Genomic DNA, 26,638 nt, shown 5'->3' on the forward strand with positions numbered 1-26,638 from the left:
TGAGCCTTTGTGGTTATTTTAACATTTTTAACAAACAAACAAAACAAACAATGTGACCTTTAAACTAAAACTAATTTAGCATAGCAGGTGAGCGATAGAAATTCTAATGTGGGTTTTTTTTTTTTCTTTACTTTATTAAAAGGTCACCCTCTTTCCAGCAGTATTGCTGTTTGGAGTTGGCATATGCTGAGAAAAAGAAATAATAATATCAGGAAACCAATTATCTCGGAAAGGGAGACTTTAATTAATTTGAGTTTATTCAAACCTGATTCCAAAAGTCAGTGATTGCCAATACACCTCAGTCTAATTCCGGCTTATGCATAAAGGAAAGAACATTCATTTAACAAGCATGTCACAAAAGCCACACTTCACTGATAATCATAGATTACATTGACCAAGATGAAATTTAACATTTCAGAACTAAATCTCAAAGGATATTTCCAGCATATAAATAGGCCTAATAATAATTATTTTATTATGTCTTCATATCAGTTACTTCCCACATTTTCTCTACATCCTTTTGTGTGTATTGCTGTTTGTCAGCCCTGTTGCTCAATTGCAGTCTGACTGGAATGTGGCTACACAAAAAGGAATTTATCATAAATGGTTATTCAACTTAATGTTATAATTTTTATCACACAATATGACTCCCACTCTGAGATTCTTTTCAGGTATCACTAAAGCATTGATATTATGTGTTTGAAAAATGTCTGGTTGAGACAGCTAATAAAGCCTCTCCAAGCATGACAACAATAACCTCTCTGGAGAAATAAATCAAAAATATCATTTATAGTCTCATATTCAAAAGATATATTTTCCCTAAGATAACAGGAAAACATTTACTGTGCACTTTTCTTTAAAAATTCTACATAGACTTACAAAGTAATACACATAATGACAATCAATTTAGATGGTTTGTGCAACCAGAGCTGTATCCTCGCACCCGATAATGATTCTTGTGCCTGTATCTTCATCTTTTTCTGCTTTTCCTGCTGTTATACCTTTACAATAATTCTCTATTGCTTCTGTGAACTCTGCTGTGATGACCTGTTATTGGGTTTCAGCCTTTTTTGCTCTCACGTGTAGCATATAGCATGTTCATACTGGCATCTGGGCAGCCTGGGGCTGTATACTACATGGCCGGCCACTATCTGCCAACTTGTCTTAAGCATCAGGTCAGTTTGCCTGTCAGCACAATTCCTGTGGCAAATCTGCCAGAGAGATGTGTTTTTAAGAGAATCTGCCTTCTAAAAATATTGTATATCATGTGTAAAGTGAAAGCAACAATGGAGGTCCTTTTTTTGGCTTGGCTGCAGTGTGTGCAAGAACAGCAGCGATAGGTTTATGTTAAAGTGTAAGAAACTGTATCATTTTGTGTACTGTTTTTGTTAACAAGCCAATGAGCTCCCACATTTTATGGTTACAGTCCTACACACACTACTTCCTGTCCTGCCTGCTTTTTGCCAGTAGTAGTGGTAGTAGTAGTAAATTTTGCCTGATGAAGTCTAACTAAGCCTACAGGGAGATGTCACTCAAAAAGTCTGTACATAGAAGAGGTGTAATCAGGCACAATAAGTGAAAACACTTGTGTAGATTTACTGTATGTGTGTAGGGCCATTGTCAGTTTGAAATTGGGGAATTACATTAAGAATATGGAGAGGCACTATGAATGAGTGAGTGACCAGCAGAGAAGAGAAAACACAAACACTTGTATAAATCAAACTGAATCTTAATTAAGCCCCTTTACCTGCTGTTTTCTGGTGAAGAGATTGAATTGTTGGTTGATGTGTTTTAGCCTGTAAGAGATGACCGTTCCATACATGTTGGGAAGGCGTTCCTAATATTTCTGTGTGTGTGTCAAGTTACAAGAGCATTGATGGAAGGAGACAGATTGCTGCTCAATCGGCAGTCAAGATGGCATGCCGAGCTAGACATAACACTGCCAAGCAGAAAACTGCCCACTAGTAAACACAGGCTCTGCCAAATCCTGGCTGCTTTATGTTTTGTTGTCAGTATTTTATTTGTTGCCAGTGACAGTGATGATGTTTGCTATCAGTTCTTTAGAGCCAAGTCTGTATTTGTAGTTGTGGTGATGGCAGGGGAAAAGTTAGTCATAATTTATTGTGGTACAAATACAATATGTGTGTGTGTGGAGACAAGTGCCTTCACAATCTGTATGTTCCATTAACAGCCCCTTTTTGTAGGAAGAGGATGACGGTCCCATAAATGTCTTAAACAATGGGATGTTATAGTTGTCAATTATGCCACTAATGGACATCCCAGATGTTTGCAGCATGTAAATATATTTGCTTAAAGATGGAGACGTCAGACATTAAGGCATTTAAACACCAGTTTCAAAAAGCATAATTTTGTGAAATTTTCAAAGCTCAATATTTCTCTAATTTGATGTGATGATACCTGACCTTCCTTCTATACACAATTTTTAAGACACAATTCTAAAATGATTCAAGGTCTTTTTTTTCTTTTTTTCCATCTGTCAGTGTCGCTGCAATACTCCCTGCATTGTGCTGTGTGATAACATAGAAGTACATTCAGTGTGCCATGGAAACAGCACCCTGAGTGGCCTGTTCTTCTTTCTGAGGAATATTGGATCCAATAACCTGACTCACTCACTTCAGTACTTGCAGTAGTGGGGTGCTGGTTCTCATCATGGAATGACATTTGCCCATAGCAGCTGATAGCAAAGATCAAATGAAAGGCTTGCAAAGGTTCATGGAAGATATAGGTGGACTTCTCTATCCAGGACTTGAAATTGAAAAATTTCAGATCATCACCCAAAAAAACACCTAAAGATACTTGTAACTCAGAATTTCTGTTAACTAACTTGTTTTGTTGAAATAAACTAGATTATACATCACTGTAAACCTAGTGATAATCTATTTAAATGGTATTTGTAAACACATTGCAAGCTTCACTGGTATAATGACCAGTTATTTATATTTTTTCCCCTTTTTATTTTCCATTTTAACTAATAAGAGGCTGCTTATTAAGACACAAAATCTATAAAATTAAGTTCTATTAGTTAAATATTTAAAATTCACTTTTGACCTTTTTATGGGACTGTAACTTGCTCAGTTGTCATCATACGACACAAGCCGTTAGCTGGCGCGGGGGGGGGGGGTCATCTTCCATGAGGAAATTGACGTCAAACTTTGGTTCGCTTTCCCACCACTCCCCACTGTCCCACCACTGCTGGTGTCTGAGCTTGGGAAGCACCCAACAGTCCAGCTAGGGCGGTGGCTGCTCAGTGCCACTCTCTATGTGGTCCCATCCAAGACACCCGAAGCAGAAAGCATGTGGGTCGGCAGAGGCGATAAGGCCGTTGCATGACAGGCATTGATGAGCTTCTTGAAGCGGCGACTCCATTCATGGAGATAAAAGATCCTCCAGACACTCCAGAAAAATCTAGTAACTGAACCTCAAGTCTTGAATATTCTATCACAGATATGTATTCTTAAGATTAAGAATGAACCTCCACACTTCACTTTATAGTGTGTGAAGGATGTGTGCTTGTTAAAAGAGGACCCCAACAGTGAACAGTGAGCAGCAGCATCGTCTTGCAGCAGCCTTACAGCCTTATGTGCAATATAAATTCAACAGCAGTAGAGAGAGGGGGACGGGAGAAAAGGGAGAGAATCACAAAATAGTTAATTTAAAATATTTCTGATGTGTTGGCTCTGCAGTCCTGACAGTAGCTAGAACATTGTGTTTTTATTCAGACTCAGACAAGCTACAGATCACTATGTGGAATCAAAAGTCATAATTTTCCTCTTCTTTCTGCCTTCCTTCTCATTTTTGATTGACATAGTCTCGCACTCCCTCCTCTTCTCCGTTATAACAACATATTTGTAATATTACTCTTTCAGAACAGTGAACACAAATAAATCAGCTGTTATCTGAAACCGCGCTTGTCCCAGATATCAAACCATATACTGGACACCGGACTGAAAATAGAATTTAGGTTCCATCCCAGTTAGCCTGATATTTTGTCCCTTGTTTTGTGTAACTGTCACAGCAGTGCAATATAAATAGGTGCATGTAATATAGCTACATCTGCATGAACATACTACTGTGCAAGTGTTATGAGACAACTTCATTGTAAGTGATTCAGGCCATGCAAAGACATTAGCAAAATAAATGGTCAAGATATCTATTGTAAAATCAACGATTTTAACAATTTCACACAAACACTAAGATGAAATACCACCCTTGAGAAAATGGACATAAATGGCCATTATTAAATGATTTCTCTATATTTCCAGCTCTGAAAGGTTGATATCTCCCTCTGGCTCTGAGACACACTACAATGTAATACTATGGTCAGTGATGCAAGCTAATTGCTAATATACAAAGGCATCAAAGTAATCTACCACTAATCGTTTTATGTAGCCTGATTTAATCTGTTCCTTGGGATAAGGCCTTGAATTTCCATTTTGTCGTAGGCCAAATTTGATCAGAAGCCATTTTCTTAGTGCGTTGAAATCGAGCCAGGAAATGATGCGTCGTGTATTTCTATTATGTGAGCTCCATTTTAGTGAGTTGGTGAGATGCACTACGTAGAGACATACGTAATCTGTCCATCTGTCTCTCTGTCTGTAAGGGCACAAAGTGACTATCTCCCTCAGGTTTGAGGATCATTCTGAATGTTCATAATCTTTTTTACATGTACAGTACAGCATAGCATGTACATTATATGTGTTATTAGACGTGTGTGCACTATAACATTGGACGATATTTATACACATTTTTCTACCCTTAGAGATTTTACCATATCTACAGTGTTTATACCATGGTAGCTCTATCCTTTCAATATATCTGGTTGTATCAGGTCATTGCGGACAATGTTGCCAATCAGTGAGCAGCACAGCTTTATCTCAAAATGAGATTATAATTTTTGCATCAATGTGATGAGGTGCCATGATTTGTTTATTTAATTTGCTATATTAGCCAAAGGCAGACATATCTGCCTATAAACAGCTCCTCACTTGTTTTTTCCCCCCAAAATACTGTCATTTTATGAAATATAAATCAAATATTCATATCGCTCACTCCTAGTGTACATGTTTTTCTGTCTGTGCAGGTGTATAATGTTCTGTATGTTGTGTGCTTACAATATATCTGTACTTTTGTGTGTGTGTGTGTGTGTGTGTGTGTGTGTGTGTGTGTGTGTGTGTGTGTGTGTGTGTGTGTGTGTGTCAGAGTGAGTGCATGCATTTTCCTTCTCTTGTTTCTCTGACAGGCTCAGGCTCTTATCTCTTTTTTGAGATAAGAGCAGTGAGGCTAGGTGACAGGATGCTCTAAGGCTTATGTGTCAGAGGGTAACTGCGGGACAGCAGCTAAAACACCTCTCCAGCTTTCTATGTAGCATTTGCGAAGGTGAGGCTGATGGATATATTGCGCTACAACGTGCTGTTCAAACAGCTTGTAAATAGCAAACATGCTATTTGACTTTATTACATTATTTGACATTTTTTTGCCCTCCTGAATAATCACCTCTGGTTGGACATTGAATGTAAGATTATTTTTTCTGATGAAGTAATTTGTTCAGAGAGTGCAGGGGTAAACTGCTTTAGCCTGTAGCAATAGCATATTAATTAATATGCTAAGGCTATGCTGTCCATATATATAGTATAAATCATTTTTATGGAGCAAGGGACTTGCACTCTAAATTGGTCTATGATATTTTTGGATGTTGTGGGAAAAAAAATATCATTCCATTTTTAAATGTCAAAAATATTGCCAGAAGCCAAGCTGCCATCAGACTTTTTATTTTGTCTGACAACAATTCAGAAACCCACTAGCATTCAACTTACATAGCGGTTATAAGACTCTTTGCATTTAAGAAGCTGACCTGTTATTTTAACTTCACTCCTACTTGAATTATGAATAAAATATCTCTGAATGCATTTTTCATTAGTGTCTGGCTGCTTGCTTACAGAGTCGGGGATATAAAGGTCATTGGTTCACGATACTGTAATCTGTTGGGAAGGATTTAGTGAAGAAGATTAATGAGAAATGTTTTGCTATCGTCGAAACAACCGCTATTGTTGAGAAGAACTAACATCTTGAAGACTGCAATAGTGAGGCCAGTTGGTTTTGCTGTAGTACTTCTTCTGGATATTTTTCTACCTGTTGTTGATGCACACATGTGCTTCATTTAGCCCGTTTACTGTTTAAGTGATGATGCACAGCACAACATTTTACTGCACTGAATTTGTACCAGTCAGTTTTCACCAGCTTGGCTTAAAAAGGATAACTCCAAAATAAAACCCTCATGGGCATTGCTTCATGAAAGTACATTGTTGCCCAAGTATAGCTATGAAGACCCTTAAAAACTAAGCATGTGCATGCAGGCAGACACTGACACACACACACATTTAGTCCAACGTTGGTGGTACTTGGGGTTTTTAATTAACTCTAGTTTCAGTTAATTTATATCTTTCAGACTCACTCAGCAACTTGGAAAAAAAAAACACCAGCTCATCCTACTGGGGATTTGTAAATGTCAGCCATTAAATGTGTACACTCTTGTGCATTGTTGGAGTGTGCATACAAATTCCCCAGGGGGTATTAAGTGAGAAGGAACCATGCTGACATCTTCACTTTGTCAAGTCCATTAAACTTTACAGTGCTGGCTCATTGGAGTCTTAATGAACCAGCTCATTTATTGAAGAGGTGAAAGCCCCCTGCTGGGTCTAGATTTATGCACATTTAGAAATATTCAATTCCACTTTTTCCTGCATGGAGTGTGAGCAACAGTGATGCAGTGCCACATTTTCATATTGGTATTTTTCCAACACTATATTCTTCTCTGTTTCTAAATGATGTAAAGAATGATCTAGCCACTCATTGTAAAAATACACTCACTGAGCACTTCATTAGAGCACCTGTGCAATCGAATGCAATCCAATACAACAGCTTTGCCATAAATTCTACTATTACGAGGCTTAAAACTATTTAACCTGGGTTACATTATTCATTTTCAGTTTTTTGTTGACATTGTCAGAAAAGTGATAATTCTTCTTTATGTTTATTATTAAGGTCGTAGTGGGTGCTTGTGGTGTACTAGAGTGCATTAAAACGAAAAGTATTCCTAATATTTTGTCACTCCATTAACATACAGTACCAGTCAAACATTTGGACGCATCTTCCCATTCTCTTAAATGAGAAAAGATTAATATTTTTTCTCAGTGAGTGTATATTTGTTCTTTCAGTACACAGCTCTGCTTTACAGCATTTGAATGCTCTATAAGGATAAAATATTTATTATGTAAAAGATGACCCTTCTTTCCAAGTCAACTTTTTAAATTAATGTTTGTACAGATTTTATCCAAACTGGTGTTAAACTCAGCAGTAGTGAAAAGTAGTCATGTTTTTATATCACGACCTTCCCTCTAACCCAAAAGCAACCTTCATTTGAATTCTTCAGTATTAATTGTTGAGTGCAAAATCATCAATAATTCATCATAGCACTCACACTCTGTATAAGCTTTATCTGATAGAATTTCACATAGACTCTCAGTGGTATTAGCTGCATATACATGTATTACTTGTTTGAGGGAAACTAGGGTTTTATTTTAATCTAAATTGTTGTTTTTTTTCCATTGCTGAATTAATATTTAACTTCCATTGGTTACTCATGTCTCCTCTTTTTTATGTGCAAGTTAGATGTCACTCAGGAATTAAGTTTCCTACTGCAGTTCTTTCTTGAGAGTTATAGTATTTTTTCATTTTGGACATTTTTTTTTGTTGACCTGTGTTGTTTGACAGCTTGCATGATTGCTCAGATGTTTCTTGTTATTTTTTATCTTAAAATTTGAGGGTATATTTGTAAAAAAGCAAATTTATCGGTGCTCGTTTGTGCCTACGTTAATTTCTATTGTAGGGATCATTAAACTCCATCTGCTGGATGTCTGTTGCCAACAGGTCATTAAAACAAGATTCACCTTCACCCTGATCTTAGACAGTTGTCTGCCTCTCCACATGGTGGTATAATAACAGGCATAATATCCTGCATAGGGCTTAGCTAGTATCTGATTTAGATAATCCCAGAATTTACTAGCGTGGCTCAAAGCCGTGTAGAGGCCATCCTCACCTAACCCTGCTGTTATCTGTAATTGGGTACCAGTGAGGTACGGATGATTCACATGGCCAGTCAATTCACACAGCTGACCTTTGAGATGGTCTTAATCGGTGTCAGTGTGTTGTCTAACAGATGTCAGCTACAAGAAACACACCCATGTTCAACTGAATGTAATCTGTCCTGCAGTTCAAATACTTTATCCATAAGGACAACTGTTGAAAAGTATTTTCCCCCACTGTGTCTGCAGTCCACTGGATGAGGAGTCTGTCAAAACGTATTAAAAACAGGTTTAATATGTTGTGCTTTGCAGCCTGCTGACAAATATCATACTGCAGGTTTTGCAGCTTAAATAAAATAAACTGCAATAGAGGTACACTCCACCAATCTATGCATCCTCACCTCTCTGTACACAGGAAGTAGCAAATCAAACTTTTGTGAACTTGCTTCTTAAAACCGGTAGAGAAAGAGTACATTTTCCATCTACCCAGAGCTAGACTCCTTTTCACCATCTCCATCCAAGTAATCATTTACATCTGACATCACACATTGGTTTTGAGGACTGCAAAATGGCAAGCAAGTACTTCAAGCTGATTCTTTTGGGATGTCTAGTGCAACAACAGTCCTGCTTCAGGCTCACAAAGAAAGAATGAAAGGGTAGCTGAATGTATTTTCAGTTAAATATGGTGATAATTTAGAGTGAATTAAAGAGAGATTATAAAATATTGCGCACAATATATGGACCTTTGAAAGGCCTTTTATAAAGCAACTTACAAAGGCCCCAGTCCATCCTCTAGTGTTTGCTTTCAGTCGTTCTGTGTGCTTGTCTAGACCCTGTGGTCTGAGCACTATTCTGCAGCACAAAGTTCTGATTGATTGTTTTGTCAGACTTTAAGCCAGCCTTGTGAATGTAATGCCTTTAATGCGGACAAAATTACTCTGCTTGTGTGTCTTCTTTCAGTGTTTGGAAATGTTTAGAGAGGAGATAATAAATTCAGTCGCCAGCAAGAGGGCGTCTGTCCCAAATACACTGAATAAATGTGAAAATAAAGTCAGCCAGCAGACCACACTCATGCACATGGCCTCTGCCCTTGCTGTTTGCTTTTGTCAAATAAAAAGGGGGAGACAGTTACATGGCTGGTGTATTCACAGTGTTTAATACATTCATCTGATATATATTTAGAACAGTGTGTGTGTCTGGACATACGAATCAGTTTTCTCAGTAAGGATACTGTATACATTTGTACTTTTCATCATGAGTATTATTGGTTGTGACTTGTTTGTGTAGCTACTGCACACTGTAGGTCATAGTTATGAAACATTTATTGGACACTGCTGATGAGTAATCATTGTCTTGTTATTCAAGATGGAGCAGCAGGAAGTATCATGTCTTTGCTGTTGGCAAAAGGTAACCATGTTAGCACTGACACTGCCGGCACAACTGGAAGACAGTGTTTGCAACTGTTTGTGACAATCTATGGGGGGTATAGTTATATTATGTATACAAGTGTAGTACAGGTCAAAGGTTTGGACACACTTTCTCATTCTTGGTACTGTGTGTGTGTGTGTGTGTGTGTGTGTATTTATTTTTGTATGTGCCTATTTTTGTCTGGCAGCTCTAGACTATGTTTTCTAAATGGTTTAACAATGTATACTTTAAGTATGACATGAATTTTTTAATGCAATGTACAGCTAACCTTTGTTGTTTACCCGCAATAGGCTGGTAATACTGTACAGACAAATACTATAGACTTCTGTGAGAAAGACAAATACATGATGTAGGACCTATGTAATTTTGAACTTCTGTTTTTCTCTGTCTGAGAATTATAATGAAATAAAACATGTTCTTTGTGCAAAAGGTCACAGGCTTATTGTCCAGGTGCAGTAATGTAAATCTGTTGGGCACATTTACGTCAGATAAGAGAGAGAGCAAATTGCCAATGGTCACTGTGACAATAAGGTCACCATTATGCTGGAAAGAAAGACAAGAGATGTGAAAGGGAAATTGGTGAGAATGAGATGAGGCTGGCAAACGAGAAAATGGGAAACTGCAGGAAAGAGTGTGAAGGAGAGGTAGATAATATTCCCTTTTTAAAATACAATGGGAGGGGACCATTAAATTGTCCATTTGCTTTAAATTGCGAAATATTGAGCTCAAGGTTATCAGGGCTCCTGGGTCTTTATACATTTACCTGTCATCACTGGGCCACATCCCATCATAATAGATCCTCTAATGGAGCTTCCTGTGTGGTGCTGCCACGAGGGATGCATGTAAATGAACATAAAGCACTGTTTTGAAATAAAAAAAATAAACAGAATAGACTGCACCTCTCACAGATCGCAATTTGCACTCTGTGGGCACAGTGAAGAGGTTTGGTGAAGGCGTTTATCCTCATGTGTCATATTTAACACAACAGTTTGTTGTTTTCTGTTCTCTGCTGTTATAGTTGGACAGTGACCGAAAAAAAGGGGTTCAATGTAAGAGATGAGTTCTGCCCACGCAGACATGCAATACAATTGCCATTACCTTTATGATTGTCCTTGGAGCTTTTTCTATTCATCTATTTCTTTCAGTACCATCCCCATGTCTATCAAACCCGCTGATTATAATACAGCATGACTTGTTTGTATGCATCTCATAAAGTGTGTGCCATAAATACATCACTTATTCTTCTTTTATTGAAATATCTGTTGAATGAAGAGTGAGTCCAGAGGATGAGTATAGATGTGAAAACAGGACTGACAGTATACATGTATGCTTGTGGCCATGTGAGGCACAAATTCTGTTTCCACATCAAAACAGAAAATTGTTGAATGGTTGAAAAATGTAGACATCTTTGCTAATGTTCTTGATTCTCACAAGTGGTTACCAAAACCAAAAGAATGTGTCTTGTATACGGTGGCCATTCTAGGATGTGTCAGATTCAACTTTACTATGTCAGACTCTCACTTTTCATCGAATGAATAAGAGAGAGTGAAAGTGAGTGAGTGAGTGAGGAAGTGTGTGCAATGGATAGAAATTGGACTGAAAATTGTTCTTGAAATTTGGTGCTTCAAGCATCTCAAAATAATAAATGATTTGCCTCACTAGTTAGTAGATTAACTCTATCTTTTCTGAATATCAGATGAAAATGGCTGAGCGTCTTTCCCAGCTGAGCTTGACAACAGTCCAAACAGTTGTGAGCCAGAACACAACCTTCTACAGGCACAGTCACGATGCTCTTTAAGACTTGTAGAGGAAAGTTGGAGGTTTTTATCTGTTGTCACAACAAGGTCAAAATGTTTCGACAAAAAAAAAAAAACAGCCCAGGTCAGGATGCTGAACTTTAGCTGTGTGTAATTCTGTGTTGTATGTAAACATACTAACATGAGCTGGATAGCATTTTATGGAAAACTGAAGCTCAAATTATAGCTGAGACTGATGGGACTTTGGTCATTAGGTTTTAAGGTATATGATCATGGACTATTGAAACGTTGACCTGCTGGTGGTGCTCGATGAACAGTCAGAAGATCTCCAAAATCATGGGGATTCATGCTCTGGGGACGGCAAATGTCTGAACCAATTTTCATGGCAATCCATGCAATAGCTGGAGAGATGTTTTTGTCTGTGTTGCCATAGCTAGAGCCACACAGCCTAAAAAACCTTGTGCTAGATAATACAGACATGACAAACAAACAAACACAAAAAGGACCCAGGTGAGACTAGGATCCTCTTCACTGCTGATACAGTGGAAGCCTATTTGAAAACTGAGTTGGATGCTTCAGTTATCTGTTATCACCATATTGAGCTCCTGTAGTCAAGGTCACACCGTGTAACACCTGCCATCGAGGCAGACAGAAAAGGTTAGGCATATGTAATTATTAATGCTGACTAGGCCTGCAAGTTATGATTATTTTCATTATCGATTAATCTGTTGAACATTTTCTTGATTAATCGATAAGTCGTTGTGAAAAATTGTGAAAATTGTTGATCATCACTTCCCAAAACTCATGATGCAAACTAAAATGTCCTGTTTTGTCTCAACCAACAGTCCACAACCCAAAGATATTCAGTTTAATGTAAAAGAGGACTAAAGAAACCAGAAAATATTCACATTTAAGAAGTTGGAACAAGAGAATTTCTTGGCATTTTTTGGCAAAAATGGCTCCAAACAATTAATCAATTATCAAAATTGTTGGCAATTAATTTTCTGTTCATTGACTTATCGTTGCAGCTCTAATGCTGACTGCTGAGTCAGCTTGTTTTCACTGAAATAATATGAATTTTGTGCCAGACATAAAAATAAAAGTACCAAATCCAGAGCTATCACTGTCTTATTTATAGACATCACCAAGATTTATGGATATCAGCAATTATAAAGGTGATTGTGATGGTAAAAACTACAAGAATTAGACTTGTTAAAAGTTGGGAGATTAAGTTCACAGGCCTTTTGCAGCAGTCATCTTATTGAGTTTCAAATGTCAAACTTTAGCTCTAGATATTCTTTACTAAACTAAGTTTGGATTTATAACATAGGTGTAGTACACTGTGACAGGAAATGTTGGCTACTCATTAGTAAAATTACTTATCTCAGTAATACAATTAAGATTGATTGCATTCCAGATGATCTGTATCATCACTGATCTTTATTCAAGTTGGACTATGATGAACAACCGTTTTGTCCCTTAAGCCATGCCATAGTCAGATGGAGCCTGTAGTGAGATGGGGTGTTTGCTGAAATCACACTAATTAAGAAACATACAGGCCTCCTTGCGTGTGATGGACCTGAACTTGAGAAATTCTATTTATATAGATGAGAGGAGTGGTCACATTATTAGCAAACTGGATTTATTTATGATTTAGTTTTCATCTCTATTTTTTTCATTTCTTCAGAAGGGTAGGGAAAAAGTTTGAACCAGCCACAGTAAAGCGGATGAGGGGAATACGTGATGCTATTATTAGGCAATCAACAATGTAGCAGGGGCAGTAAAAGAAGTCACACACATCTAATTCTAGTTTTCATACCATTGGACTGTATTTCTCTATCTCTGAGGTGATTAGTGTGTGGAAACTGTCTCCTCTCAATAACTGATTCACAAAATGAATTAGCCAGTGTTATTTATGGATGCCACATTGCCTCTCCCTTTCAATATGGCATGCAGCACTGGATGTCGACATCACAGCAGGATCTCAGTTGTCAGGGCCTTGTACCCTTGAGGAAAAGCTTTTGTTCTATTTCTAGCTTTGGATCCATATGTCATAAAAATCCATTAACCTCTCAGGACAGGATCATTAAAGCACATTACAATTTTCACATTTGAACATGAAAATTTGATTCATGATCGAAGGTTTACAATTGTCTTCACACTGGGTCCACTGGAGATCAGATTCTCTGACACTGCCTGCTTTATATATCTACTGTAGATAACACACCGACAGGCAGTAAATGGAGAATGTATTTCCTTTTATGACTTTGTTTATGCTCTATCAAATATATGCCAGGCGGTTTTTTGTTTAATGTTTATCTAATTCTAGCTTTGTCTGTCCTCTGTCCCTATACAGATTTTGGCCAATATTATTATTTTCATGTGTGGCAACATGGCGGGGGCGTACCACAAACATCTGATGGAGTTGGCACTGAAACAGACTTACCAGGACACCTGCAACTGCATAAAATCTCCCATTAAACTGGAGTTTGAGAAGAGACAACAGGTAAAGTGGTCAACAAGTCTAAATGAGCAGTGTGCCAGTGGAAGTCAGGTGGGCAGTGAGTGATTGAGTAGTAATGAAGGATGGTGTTGATTCCAGTAATGAATGATGGGCATGAGGAACGTATTATGTAAGACAGATGGGCAGAGTGTGGCAGTGATGATAATGATGATTATGACGACAATGTCTGTAAGGCAGCAAACAATACATTAAAACCGTTTTATGGCACTCTTTTGTCAAGAGTTGGAGAAAAATATCTAATCCAGAGTAAAATATATATTTTAATCACACTACATAAAATCTTGTAAAAACATTTGAATTAAATCCTTAAGTATTTTAACTTAAAAATCCTCACTGCAACTCACTGCATTTTAAAGCAGATTTTTGTTTTATCGGTGTCGATGTGTCTCATATACTTGCGCTGCACTGACGGTGCCAAATATTTACTACATACAGTATCTGCTCGGGGATTGGTGTCAGGGGTTGCCTTTTTACAGAATGTGGTAATTGTTAATGACCTCAGTTAGTGTGACGATTATGTTAAGTCCCCGGAGCTTACCACATGTGCTAAACTCTCTGTAGTAAAAGCTGTTTAGCATTCAATGTCTGCTGGTTGATATCTTTGCAGTTGATTCATAACAAATGGGAATATCTGCAACAAAAAATTCATCTGCAACAAAAAAAGGGACTCTTTTAAAGTGAGTCTAATGGAATATAGATCTGCTCAAGTCCAACCATATATCATCCATTGGTAACTTTTGGTAACTTTTTCAAAATTACATTGACTAATGTAAGGCTACAACGTTTGTTAAATGCTGGTCACACACAATATCTCACACTGGAGAAATTATTTCCACAAAACCCTTGGTAGTGATGGGTCTCATTGTTACTAAAGGGACGCACTTCCTCTTTTCCTTTTCCTACCATGCACAATTGATAAACAAAAGTATTACAAACATAGTTAAGTCTTAGCCTTTAGTTCTGTCTTTAGTCTTTAGTTTTATCTTTTTACGTTAATCTGTTAAATTCTTTTTTAAAACACCTTTCTTGGTCACCTTATTTTCATGAAATTGTTGAATGTTGTTTGTGTGCAGATGCCATTTCCCAAAATACTTTCTTCTATTAATGATCTGCCATTAGCCAGCAACATTATATTTGTGTATGCTTTTCTCTGCATGCTGTGTGTAAAGTTGGTTAGTACGATTAATGCAGGTGCAGCTGCTTATGTGCAGCATGGCTTCCTTTGAGAAGTTAGCAAGGTGTTGATTAAAACTCACTGCTGTGAGAAGCTTGGGTGTAGCAGGCTTTTTACTGCAGCTGCTGGAGTTGTAGCTTTTATGTAGCTATTGCTTTTCAGTGAGATGATGGTAAATCCAGCTGTTTTGAAAACCCAAGCTTGGTGGTTATCCCTATGGTGACTCCAGCTTGTGTTGTTACTACTGCCGTGAGTGAAGCTGAAAATGCCTTGGGTGGAGCATTTCGCAGTAGCCCTGGAGTGCTAGTGCTGCCTGCAACAGATGGTAGTAACTGTGCAGAGACACATTTCTCTTGGGTGCTCAGCGCACTCATAATATATGCTGTTTGCTGCATGCTTTTATCCAAAGTGCCCTGCAGTACAGTGAGTGCATACATTTTCAGTATGAGTGGTCCGAGGGGAACTATGTGAATCCATCATAAACCCAAAGCCCTGGCAGCGTTTGTTAGCAACCACCATGAGCCTCTTCTTCATGTAGCTCTGAGCCTCAGTAACAACGCAGGGAGATGATCAATGGAGCAGAACACTTGTCAAGTTGGAAGTGACATTGGCTTAATTAAGTGTTTTCTGCGATGTTAAACTTCTCCTCACTCAAGCTGAGTTGTATTTGCTAACTGCTGGGCAGGTTGGCTTAGAGTAAAACCTACAATAGCCTCAAAGAGAAACAGAGAGATGGTTAAGCTACCAGTAAATAAAAGAAAAGTGTTGCAAATAGAGATTGAGTCTGTCTTTTGGTGGCTGTAAATAAAATAATGAGCAGCGTTACATTTTTTTAACTTTGATCATTACTTAGAGTTACAGGAAGTCAACCTGACACGATCTAGTGCCCAATTAACCTTCACTCAGCAGTAATAGAGGCTGGCGACAGCTTTTTGTCTTCTCCAGTCATCAAAGGTTAATGCTTCAGAATTAAATTAGGACAGAATTCAATTAAATATCATTTTGCTGAACATTTAAAACTTTTTCAGGGACAAGTCAAGGTCCCCCGTGATAATCTTTTGATTACATCAATATCTGAACTTTGCATCTGAAAGTTTGTTTTGTTATTAAAGTCAAAGCTTTGTTTTTGTTTGCAGTGTTTATTATTTCTAATCACAGTTCAATTTGTGTCATGCCACTGGCAAACAGTGGGGGTCAAGAGGGAACGTGACAATATACTCTGAGACTAAAACAAATTAGATAACATTTGGGCTTCTTTTTGTATGTGTCAGCCTTAGATTTCTTTAATGTACAGTTGTGTGATTAGTCAGTTGGGCCAACTTTTTATCACACACATTTAAGTGGTAGTAAATATACATGTAAAGGAACTAATCAACAGGCTATGGTAAAGTATTTATTAGTTTTGATGTCACAAGGCTGATCAAAATTGACACGGTTTAATAAACGCAACCTTATAGTATGGGTTAGAGATGTTCATTGTTGTGAAATAATCTGTGTATCTTTCCTTATGTTACTGATCATCCCTGTATGACTTCTTCTTTGTGTTACTGCCATCAGGAGCGTCTCCTGTTGTCACTGCTGCCAGCTCACATCGCCCGTGTGATGAAAGCTGAGATCATCCAGAGACTGAAGGGCCCAAACTTTGGCCAAATTGAGAACACAAACAATTTTCACAACCTCTATGTCCAGAGACACACTAATGTCAGGCATGTATTATTTATTTGTATTTACAAATGTGACCAAAGAGTACTTCACTGTACTTGTAAGGCACATATGTGAGACCAAACTGTATTGTGCTATTATATTATAATATATTATATTCCATCTCTTCTATTTCTAGTATACTATATGCTGATATAGTTGGATTCACACGGCTGGCCAGTGACTGCTCACCTGGAGAGCTGGTGCACATGTTGAATGAGCTGTTTGGCAAATTTGATCAAATTGCCAAGGTAAACATTTCATTATTTGACTCTGTCACTAAATAACACATCCTAACAAAGTTCCAAGCAAGCATAAATAGTTCGGGAATGTTTATTTATTGTTCAAATACAAAATAAAGATGTCTCTTCCAGCAATTGTATTCAATTAATTAAATAACGTTTAGCATATTTGCTTTTCACATAGCATTGATTTCTGACCATAATAGATGTCCGAACTCATTATAAGACATATTGTTTGACCTTTTTTTCATATTCATTGGAGGGCTACACCATTAAACTGTGTCACACACAAAAAATAAATGAATCCACCTTAAACGTCCGCCACGTTACACACAAACCCCTGCACAACACTAGATCTCTGTTTGACTTATTGCATTTTGAATGACTATAATCAAATCTGTTCAGTGATTGTTGTCAGATGCTTTTTGGATTACCAAACCCTGGACCCAATTTGTCTGATTTGTCTTGCCGTCTGATTGCTGTCTTCAGACTTAAACACACAGATGGACTTCACTATCGCAAGCAGTGCCAGTTGCTAGCACTAACTGGCTTGTTTTTAGCAGTCAAAGCTAGTTAGCAAGCCTGCAACCCAAGACAGCTATCCAAGAGTTCTCTGGAGAAATCCTATTGTTGCAACTTGTTTTTATCAGTCATTGATTTCCACACGCCAGACTCACCATTCACACCAATAGAAATCCTGGCTTACTTCAAACAGTATACCCCTTGAGGACTGCCTGCTGCTCCAAAAGGAAAACAGGGGTACTATCAAACTCAAGGAAGATACCCAAAGACTTTCTGGTTTATACTGGTTAACACAAAACTCATTAACCTTCTCTATAACCGGTAAACATACTGTATCAAGTTTTGATATCAGCCAAGAGCATGTTTCTGTACTAAAAAGTTTTTTCAAAGGAGATATTTGCACATACAATTATCTCAGATGCAGGTGCGTTGGAAAGTATCTTCAGTCTTGACAAAGGATGATCACTAAAAATAATATACTAAACAAAATAATACTAAAATGTTTGCAATAATGGAAATAATAAATAAATAACAGTAATGAAAAATATAGAGACAAATATAGAGATTTTTTTTACTCAGTGCATCAGAGTAGAACACAGTGTGGCTAAAAGGCATGTTAAGGGTGGATTTTCCTTCAAAGGATTGTTATGTGATTGAATTAAAAACTTGGCCTTGCTGATCATCAGTGTGACCATTATCTGACCCCTGGTATCTGAGCCTGTGTCCCATCTTTTATATGCAGGAAAATGAATGTATGCGGATAAAAATCCTTGGTGACTGTTACTACTGTGTATCCGGCCTTCCAGAGTCCCTGCCGAACCACGCTAAGAACTGTGTCAAAATGGGTCTGGACATGTGCGAGGCCATCAAGTAAGTCCCAGTTACTTAACAGTGCTATTAAATTGTGACAGCCCCGCTAAAAAAACAAAAAAAAAAACAAAAAAAACAATTAAAAAAACATGTCTCTCTGCTACTGTACATCTTAATCATACAAGACCCCAACCTCTGTACTAATGTTCAGCAGACCTAAGGATTAGAGGCTATTATGATCACTAAGGTTTCATTGAAGTAATTACATAAAAAACCAAAATTGATTTCATCATTGATGTCAAATATATCTGACCTGAAATGCAGTGGATAAAAAAAATGGAGGAGGACACATGCACAGCAGTATTATGCTGCATACGCATTAAAACTTAATGCAGAAATTGAAAGCTTCTTACGGTGCAGAAAATTTTGCTTCATGCTGATTCTTGTGTCTATTAACTCAGCTACGCCCTGAAGACTCTCAAGAGTCTCATTACACTTCTGGAAATTGTAGGTACTGCTTTTGACTACCTGCATTTCAAAGATTGTGAGGATATGCCTTTAAATACAGTGCTTTTTGAACTGCATGTATTGAAACATCACTACCTGTAATGATAAGTAGTTGTTAACCTTTAGCTCCGATGTAGAGTTTTTTTTCTTCAGTGCGAAATTAGCTGAATTTAATGTGTTGAAGGTTAGTGTTGGTAAGTGTGAAGTCCTATCTCACCTCTAAGCATCAGTCTGACACAAAGGGGCAGGGGGGCTGTGAGAGAATTAATGAAGAGAGAAAGACCTTAAATAAGTGTTTTTATGTGCATGCTATTAAGTTGACTATGAACAGATTAACACATGAGTGTGATTGCTGCAATCATTCAAGGCCATCTTAGTCAAAGGAGATTGGATATGAGGATGAACATACCTGGTTGACAGACCTGGTTTCAGTGTGTCAGTTCTGTGCATATGCTATCCAGTTCACTGTGAAGCATTTGCTCTCCTTTCTAACAAGATAGACGGTATTTCTCCGCTGCACCTCATTAATAAGTCTGGTTTTGATGCATGACAGGAAAGTGCGAGATGCCACAGGGGTGGACATCAATATGCGTGTTGGCGTGCATTCAGGGAATGTCCTTTGTGGTGTGATTGGACTTCAGAAATGGCAGTATGACGTTTGGTCACATGATGTCACGCTGGCCAACCATATGGAGGCTGGAGGTGTACCAGGGTGAGTGAAATGGAGGTAGAAGAGAAGCACTTGTTTCATTTGCATAAGGTGACATTACTTACATTATTTTGTGGTGTTTTTATCAGTGTTTTTTTTTTTTCGTGATACCTTTAATCCTAAATACTTTATCTACATCTGTTTTTGTCTGGTTTGTTACTGTCTGTGCTTGCTGAAGGGGATAACCACCTATATTAATATTCATAGAAAACTGGATCCATTGTTAATATTCACAACTATTCATTGTTAGGCGAGTCCACATCACCTCAGTAACACTGGAGCACCTAAATGGTAGCTATAAGGTAGAAGATGGGGATGGACAAGAGAGAGACCCTTACCTGAAGGAACATGGAGTCATCACTTATCTGGTCATCAATCCAAAGGTACCGTAGCATATACCTTATAATAATGACTTTTTTTTCTAACATTGAATAAAATGAAATAAATGACACATTTTTCATGTTTGTTCAGGTGGAGCGTCGGAGCCCACAGCATCATTACCGTCCCAGACCCACTTTATACGGAGCAAAGATGAGAGCCTCAGTCAGGATGACCCGCTACCTGGAGTCCTGGGGAGCAGCCAAGCCCTTTGCCAACCTACATCACAGAGACAGCATGACCAATGAGAACGGGAAGATCAACACTGCTGTATGTAATGTTTGCTATATGTACTGTATGTTTTGATGTAAGTGTGTGGCTTCAGGTGTGTTCAGCTGTAGCTTGTAACCCATCTCTCTCCTCTCACTTCTGTCTGTCTAGGATGTGCCAATGGGGCAGTATCACTTCCAGAGGAGATCAGAAAGGCAAGCTGCTCGTTTTACAGCTCCAGCATGATTTTCTGCGGCAGGATTATCCCCATCCCTTAACAGTACTGCGACAGACGACAAGATGTTTAATAAGACTCGACTTCTGCTCAAGGCTTTGATACGTGTGTCTAATATTGTGTGAAATTAAAAGATATTCTGTCTCTCTTTCTTTACCCATTAAAGGACAAAATCTCAGAAGAAACGGTTTGAGGAGGAACTTAACGAGAGGATGATCAGGACCTTTGATGGGATAAATTCGCAGAAGTAAGGGTCATTTTACAGATACATTATTCATTTTTATATTATCGATGCAAAAAGTAAAGTATATGCAGAATGTTTTGAAAATTATCCTAATACTGATAAGATGATCTGTTTTCAAGAACTGGAGCTAATGAAACATGGAATTGTTAAGACAAATTATAGCATGTATCCCATTAAAGAGTAACACCAGACTGAAAATCTGTGCTAACTGCTGCCCTCTCTGGTTGAAAGTTTCAAGCCTGTTTAACCTCTGACCATCACTGGTGGGTGTGGTTTGGTGTTGTTGCACCTATAACCACACCCAACAGTGATGTCACTGGGTCCTGGAGTACACCACTACATCACTACAGCAAGGTGATAAGACAAGATTTTCAGGGGATGTTAAGATGCTCTTTAATTTCAAGGAGAGCTGATTCCACATCCCAGTTGAACATTCTCAAAAAATATATGATCTTACACATCCTATTTATTTTAATAATGTACACATTCTCCTCTCTACCTATACTATAATGGTTCTCTATGTTTCCAGACAGTGGCTCAAGTCTGAGGACATCCAAAGAATATCATTGTTCTTTCACAACAAATCCTTGGAGAAGGAGGTAAGAGGCAGCACAAGTAAATTGGCATCATTCACACCCAGTGGGTGTATAGGAGTAGTTGTTTCAAAGAGAATTATAGAACATATTGTTACTGCTTTTTCTTTTGCCTACACTTACGCTTACTCTGAAATCTTGTAAATTGTAGACTTGTGGTTTCTGAGTGTGCAGTTGAGGAGCTTTTGAAGTAGCTTGAACATCAGTTTTAAAGGTCTTTTATTGAAACTTGACCTTCTTATCCTTTTAGTACAGAGCAACAATCTTGCCGGCCTTCAAATACTATGTCACCTGCGCCTGTTTGATCTTTTTCTGCATTTTCATTGTGCAGATTCTCGTCCTGCCAAAGTATGTGTTCTCTATATAACAATATACCAGAAATAACATTGCTGTTATCATAAATAACTCTGTGTTGATGTGGAAAAAAGCATGTGCATTTATTTTTATGCAATATAAATGACTAAACTAAACTTTGCTTATGTCTTTGTGCCTTGATATAATTTTGTGCAAAGGGTAGTGTTTCTAAAAATGTTTACACAATGACATTAAACTTGGTGAACTTGATGTTTTATCATATTTTTTTAGGACAACTGTCTTGGGAATATCCTTTGGAATGGCTTTTCTTATTCTTTCCTTGATCCTCTTCATATGTTTCATTGGACACTTCCTGGTGAGTGGTGTGTTTCTGTAAAACCATTTACAGCAAACATCATTGTTTAGCAGTGCCATTTTCAAACTGTCCTTTTATATTGAAGCCTTTATCTAATCAGGATGCGTATGTTCTCTAATGGGACACTTTCATGCTTAATTGCCAATGTCACACGTTAGGCACTTTAGTGGTCGAAATGCCCCTCTGGCCAGCTTAACAGCCCCTTAAGAGCCCTTGTTGTAAAAATTAACCCTGATCCCGTGCATGAAAGAGGTGCACCACCCCTTTGCCCCTTAGAGTCTGTGCACATCACTGCTTTGTTGGATGCTTTGGAAGATTTTGAGGCAACATAAACATGCATAGATCCAACAGTTAAAATGTTTTACCAAGAACATTTTATCTTCATCTTTGTGACTGAATCTTTTTTTTTTTTGCTGGATTTAAACACCAACATTTTTTTTATATGTCCTGTGATTTTGGGATCTACAGCTCATCAAATTTTTGCTTTATAAGGGGAGTTATGTCATCAATGAAAGAACAGGCACTCATGTCTTTAGATTTTGCCTCTGGAGTTATATATAGCTGCTGGAAGATAGCCTAGGGCTTTAAACACTGCTCTGTGATACTCACTGTCTAGTAAAAATAAATGAAAGACTAGAAAAGGGCAGTGAATGAAGGGAAGAGGAAAAAAGAAATGAGTATTAAAACATTAAAGGTACTCTAAAATTCCATAAGCCGCAGGCCTAAACAACCTATTCCACCCATTGTCTGATGTTTAGTTCTTTGCAAGTTAGAATCTGCTGCTTGGCTCTGAACTGTGCTCCCTGTGGATGATGCCCAAGGCTCAAAAACAACACTCGATAGCAAGAGTTTAAAAGCGTCCCACTGTGTTTTGTCAACTTGATTTGGCGTTGCTGGGCTTTAGTTCATGTCGTCATGTCAGTATCTACTTTTTGTTGAATTTGCACACACCAATGAAATCTTATTCCAGGGTTTGTGTGTTAAAACTCAGAAACATCTGGGGTTCTTGGATCCTTTGCAAATAGGAACAGTAGATGCTATTATTAAGGCACGTCTTTTCCTTGAGTTGCAGAAGCCTGTTTGTCAGTTTCAAGCGCACGTTCAGTTCCTTAGTCCCAGCCGCTTGTCACAAGGAGATCATCGAGAAATCATCCTGAGTCTCACACTGTAAAATTTAAAGAGCTCGCTGTGTGTGAAGTGTAAAATGTCAAATCTTTGAACTCTGACTGCCTCAGATCCAGATATTTTTTCATGAGTGAGGATTGTATAATTTTTAAGATCAATCATTTGATCCCTGTTGGATTTTATCATTGAAGGCTGAAGACAGGAAGATATTAAATCCAAACTACTTTTTTTCTTCTCTTAGACAAGTTTGGACACCATTTGAAAACCACCCAGCCAGTTGAATTTTCACAGTTGCAGCAAAACACCAGCATGATTTACTATGCATGTACTTAGTTTTTTCATTCTCAGTCATAAAGTAAGGTATTCGTCTATTTAGCATTTCTTGCAGAAACCTGTCACTGTTTAGGAGGGAATGCTTGTGGGCACCTTAGAAAGATCAAACGTGGTTATTGGATGAACTGACTTGCATATTCTGCAGGTTCTGTAACTTGACATCTTCTGCTTAAATCAGCCCTGGCAGATTCTCTTATTTCGTATTTTAATTCTCATTCACGTCATACATATTATCATTTGAGCTGCTGGTATTTAGGTATAAATTGCAAATGCCCTGTTTCCAAAACAATGGCTCTACCTTTCTGTTGATTCCTCCGGTGCATAATACAGTCTGCTATCCTTAGTTTATTATATTGTGATGTACATCCTGGAGCTATTCAAATGTCACATCCACTCAGCCCCAGTGATGCTCAGATATTGCTCTGAGATGATCAGGCAAACGATTTGGGCTTTCACTGTCATTGTTTCACTATGAAACACATTCAGCTGAAGGCAGTACTGCAAAAAGGAAAAGCAATTGACTGTAACTAGCGCAGCCAGCATTTACTGAAGCTTGGGAAGACTTCATTCCTGCATTGTCCATCCACAAAAACAGAGTAATAAACAGTACATAAACATATTACAATGATAATGGCTTTTGTGTATGGCCGCAGGTTAAGCATTGCTGTTTTAAATGAGGAACATGATTGCACGGTCTGTACTGCTCTTAAAAACATACTAACCTTGCACTCAGTTATAATGATTTGATTAGTGAAGCAGGAGGTGGATGCTATTTAACAACCCCCCTGTAGTTGAGAGCTATCACTGCAGTCTAACTGGAGGGCTTATGGGAAACTATATAGACTGATTGCTCATTTGAAACATGATGGAATCACTTGCAGTGGTCATTTTATGGCGCCATTATTGCATGTGGTTTGAAATGTTTTGAAATATTATACTATGCATGATTAGGTTGATAGGACCCTATGTTTCATAATTGTTTGCCTCTTAATCCTACTGGCTGACTGGCATTGTTGGGAGTAAATCAGTAGCAGGTGCTTCAATGTGTGATACTTATGTATTGTTTCATATGTCTGTTCATATGCATATGTGCTCCCAAGTCCTCTCTTATACTTCTATTCATACATTCTTGTATATGTCTGTTGTATGTATGTGTCCCTGCAGCATTGCAGTAAAAGCGTCCCCACTTCTTGGATGTGGCTGCTGAGGTCATCAGTCATTATTGCCAACAAGCCATGGCCCCGCATCACTCTCACCATGACAACCACAGCTCTAATACTCATAATGGCAGTCTTCAACATGGTAAGCTTTTATGTGTAGCTAGGTACTGCAGTGAGGGAGGGGGTAACACCAATTATGCTTCACTGGGAAAGAAGTATCACAAACAATCAGATGGCACACACACTCTTTTTAACTGCAGTGTAATTAGAAGGTAATGGAATCCAACGTATTGTCACACAAGCAAATAATGCAAAATCCTATTTATTGAGCATCAAATAAACTTAGTAGGATGTATGTACTGAATTTTGTTCATTTAAAATTTACTAATTTTTATTTCTTGCTACAGAAAAAAAGGATGTAGTGCCCCAGCAGTGAATATGTCTCAGTCATGATTGAGGCTGTGGATGCACCAGCATTTTAATGTACTATTTATATGCTTTCCATTTCTTTTGTTTATTATGCCTCAGACAAATTGGATATTTCGCCACACAATCAACTACAGGAAAACATCTTCTTTGTTTTCTTTTGCCAGGCAGTCTATCTGTCAGCTTTTTCTAACGTGAAGATTATGGTTCCCCTGCTTAACAGTGCCAACACCATTTGCATGTACAGATAAAGGAACACTGTATAGAACATTTTTATTGTTATTTTGTGCTTCTCCTTTAATTTTCAGGTTATCTGATTTAGGTTTATTTTCTGTTCAGAGAAGAAAGACCAAAAAAAGGCTTGGGTAAAGGTGGAATAGTAGCCTGAGGCTTTTGGTGAAGTTGCGTGATAAAGCACGGTGTCAGGACCCTGGTTTAGACCTTCACACGAATCGTTTCCAGAGATTATAATCTTGTTTTGCGCATGACGTGGGTCAGTCGCTCAGGGCGGATGAACCAAATTAACTTTGCTCAGTGGGGCAGCCAATCCTCATCTTATCCTGCAGGTTCACTTTAAAGGACATTATTGAATGGTTGTCACTATTGGCCTCTTATCTAACAAGATTCTATTTTCCTCTTGCAAGTACAATGTAGACTAGCTTCTCTTTCACATGCAGACGTTAGAGGCAAACACACAGAGAAAGTGTGTACAGAATTTGAATGTGAATAGAGATTTTGTGGTTTGTCCTACCTTCATTTTTGTTGGCTTTGTGTTTTCTCTGTTTGCTCTAGTTCTTTTTGGAAGACAATGTGTTGCCTCCAGTTCCCGTTTACAATTCATCCAATGAAACACTGTTTTACCCTTATGGACAACTAGTGGCCTTTACTGGCAAAAACAATTTCTACCTTCCTGTAAGTAAAGTTATTATTATTATTTTTCTTTGTGATTGTATTATTGTCTCTGATAACTTGTATTTGAATAAGTATTTGTCAATCTGGCTCTGTCTCTTTCACCTTCTGCCTGTTTGTCTAGTATTTAATTTACAGTTGTATCCTGGGCCTAATCTCATGCTCGGTGTTCCTGAGGATAAACTATGAGCTGAAGATGATTATTATGTTGACAGCCGTGGTGGTTTACAACATCATTATTCTACAAACGCACGCTTCGCTGCTGGATGAATATAGCAGATTCCTCTACAAAACTGAAAGCTTGGACAGGTAGGTGTACAGTGACAAGCAGATTTTGTTCAAGGGAGCATGAGAGAGTGCTATAAAGAGTCATGGTGGGTAAAGAGACAGTGTGAGGTAAGAAATTGTTGTGATGGTGGTGCTGTTCATTCTGTGGGATTCTGAGTAAATGGGAAACCGCAGTGATATGAAGAGACAGAGTAATAGGAAGGTAAAAGGTCTACCTCAAGGTCCCCTTCCAGTCATTTGGGTCAAAAATAGCTCTAAATGGAGGCACCCAGGGGGCATCCCTTGCAGGTGCTAGAACCACTTAAACTTCTTTGTCTCTAAACTTTCTTTCTCACCATGTCAATATTTTCTACACAACCTTTTTCAACCTCTTTCTACCCCGAAGCCCCAGTAGATGGGGAGTGAAACTACAGAAAATATGCAGTACACATCAACAATCTACTGATAGCCTCTTAACACAAACTGGCTTCAGACACATCAAGTGTCTTTCTTTAGTTTTGACATACTGTGGTTAGTGCACTGCAGGTGTAATGCTACAGTACAATTTATACAAATGATAGCAAGATTGTTGTGTTATACCATAATTATATA

The 26,638-nt window shown here is 38.1% G+C and overlaps 1 protein-coding gene across 1 annotated transcript in view; it reads left to right on the forward strand.

Moving 5' to 3' along the window:
• adcy2a (adenylate cyclase 2a) overlaps window positions 1-26,638 on the forward strand; it is a 65,548-nt gene that overhangs the window by 23,538 nt on the left and 15,372 nt on the right. The window contains exons 4-18 of the mRNA XM_067602123.1: window positions 13,644-13,793; window positions 16,543-16,691; window positions 16,826-16,937; window positions 18,193-18,320; window positions 19,321-19,479; window positions 19,727-19,859; window positions 19,948-20,124; window positions 20,236-20,279; window positions 20,466-20,546; window positions 21,073-21,142; window positions 21,387-21,484; window positions 21,722-21,806; window positions 24,429-24,566; window positions 25,643-25,762; window positions 25,884-26,068. Of these exons, the coding sequence (XP_067458224.1) occupies window positions 13,644-13,793; window positions 16,543-16,691; window positions 16,826-16,937; window positions 18,193-18,320; window positions 19,321-19,479; window positions 19,727-19,859; window positions 19,948-20,124; window positions 20,236-20,279; window positions 20,466-20,546; window positions 21,073-21,142; window positions 21,387-21,484; window positions 21,722-21,806; window positions 24,429-24,566; window positions 25,643-25,762; window positions 25,884-26,068 (1,829 nt within the window). The remainder of the gene's footprint in view (window positions 1-13,643; window positions 13,794-16,542; window positions 16,692-16,825; window positions 16,938-18,192; window positions 18,321-19,320; window positions 19,480-19,726; window positions 19,860-19,947; window positions 20,125-20,235; window positions 20,280-20,465; window positions 20,547-21,072; window positions 21,143-21,386; window positions 21,485-21,721; window positions 21,807-24,428; window positions 24,567-25,642; window positions 25,763-25,883; window positions 26,069-26,638) is intronic.

The sequence above is a fragment of the Thunnus thynnus genome, chromosome 10 (assembly GCF_963924715.1).
Source record: "Thunnus thynnus chromosome 10, fThuThy2.1, whole genome shotgun sequence".
Classification (NCBI taxonomy): Eukaryota; Metazoa; Chordata; class Actinopteri; order Scombriformes; family Scombridae; genus Thunnus; species Thunnus thynnus.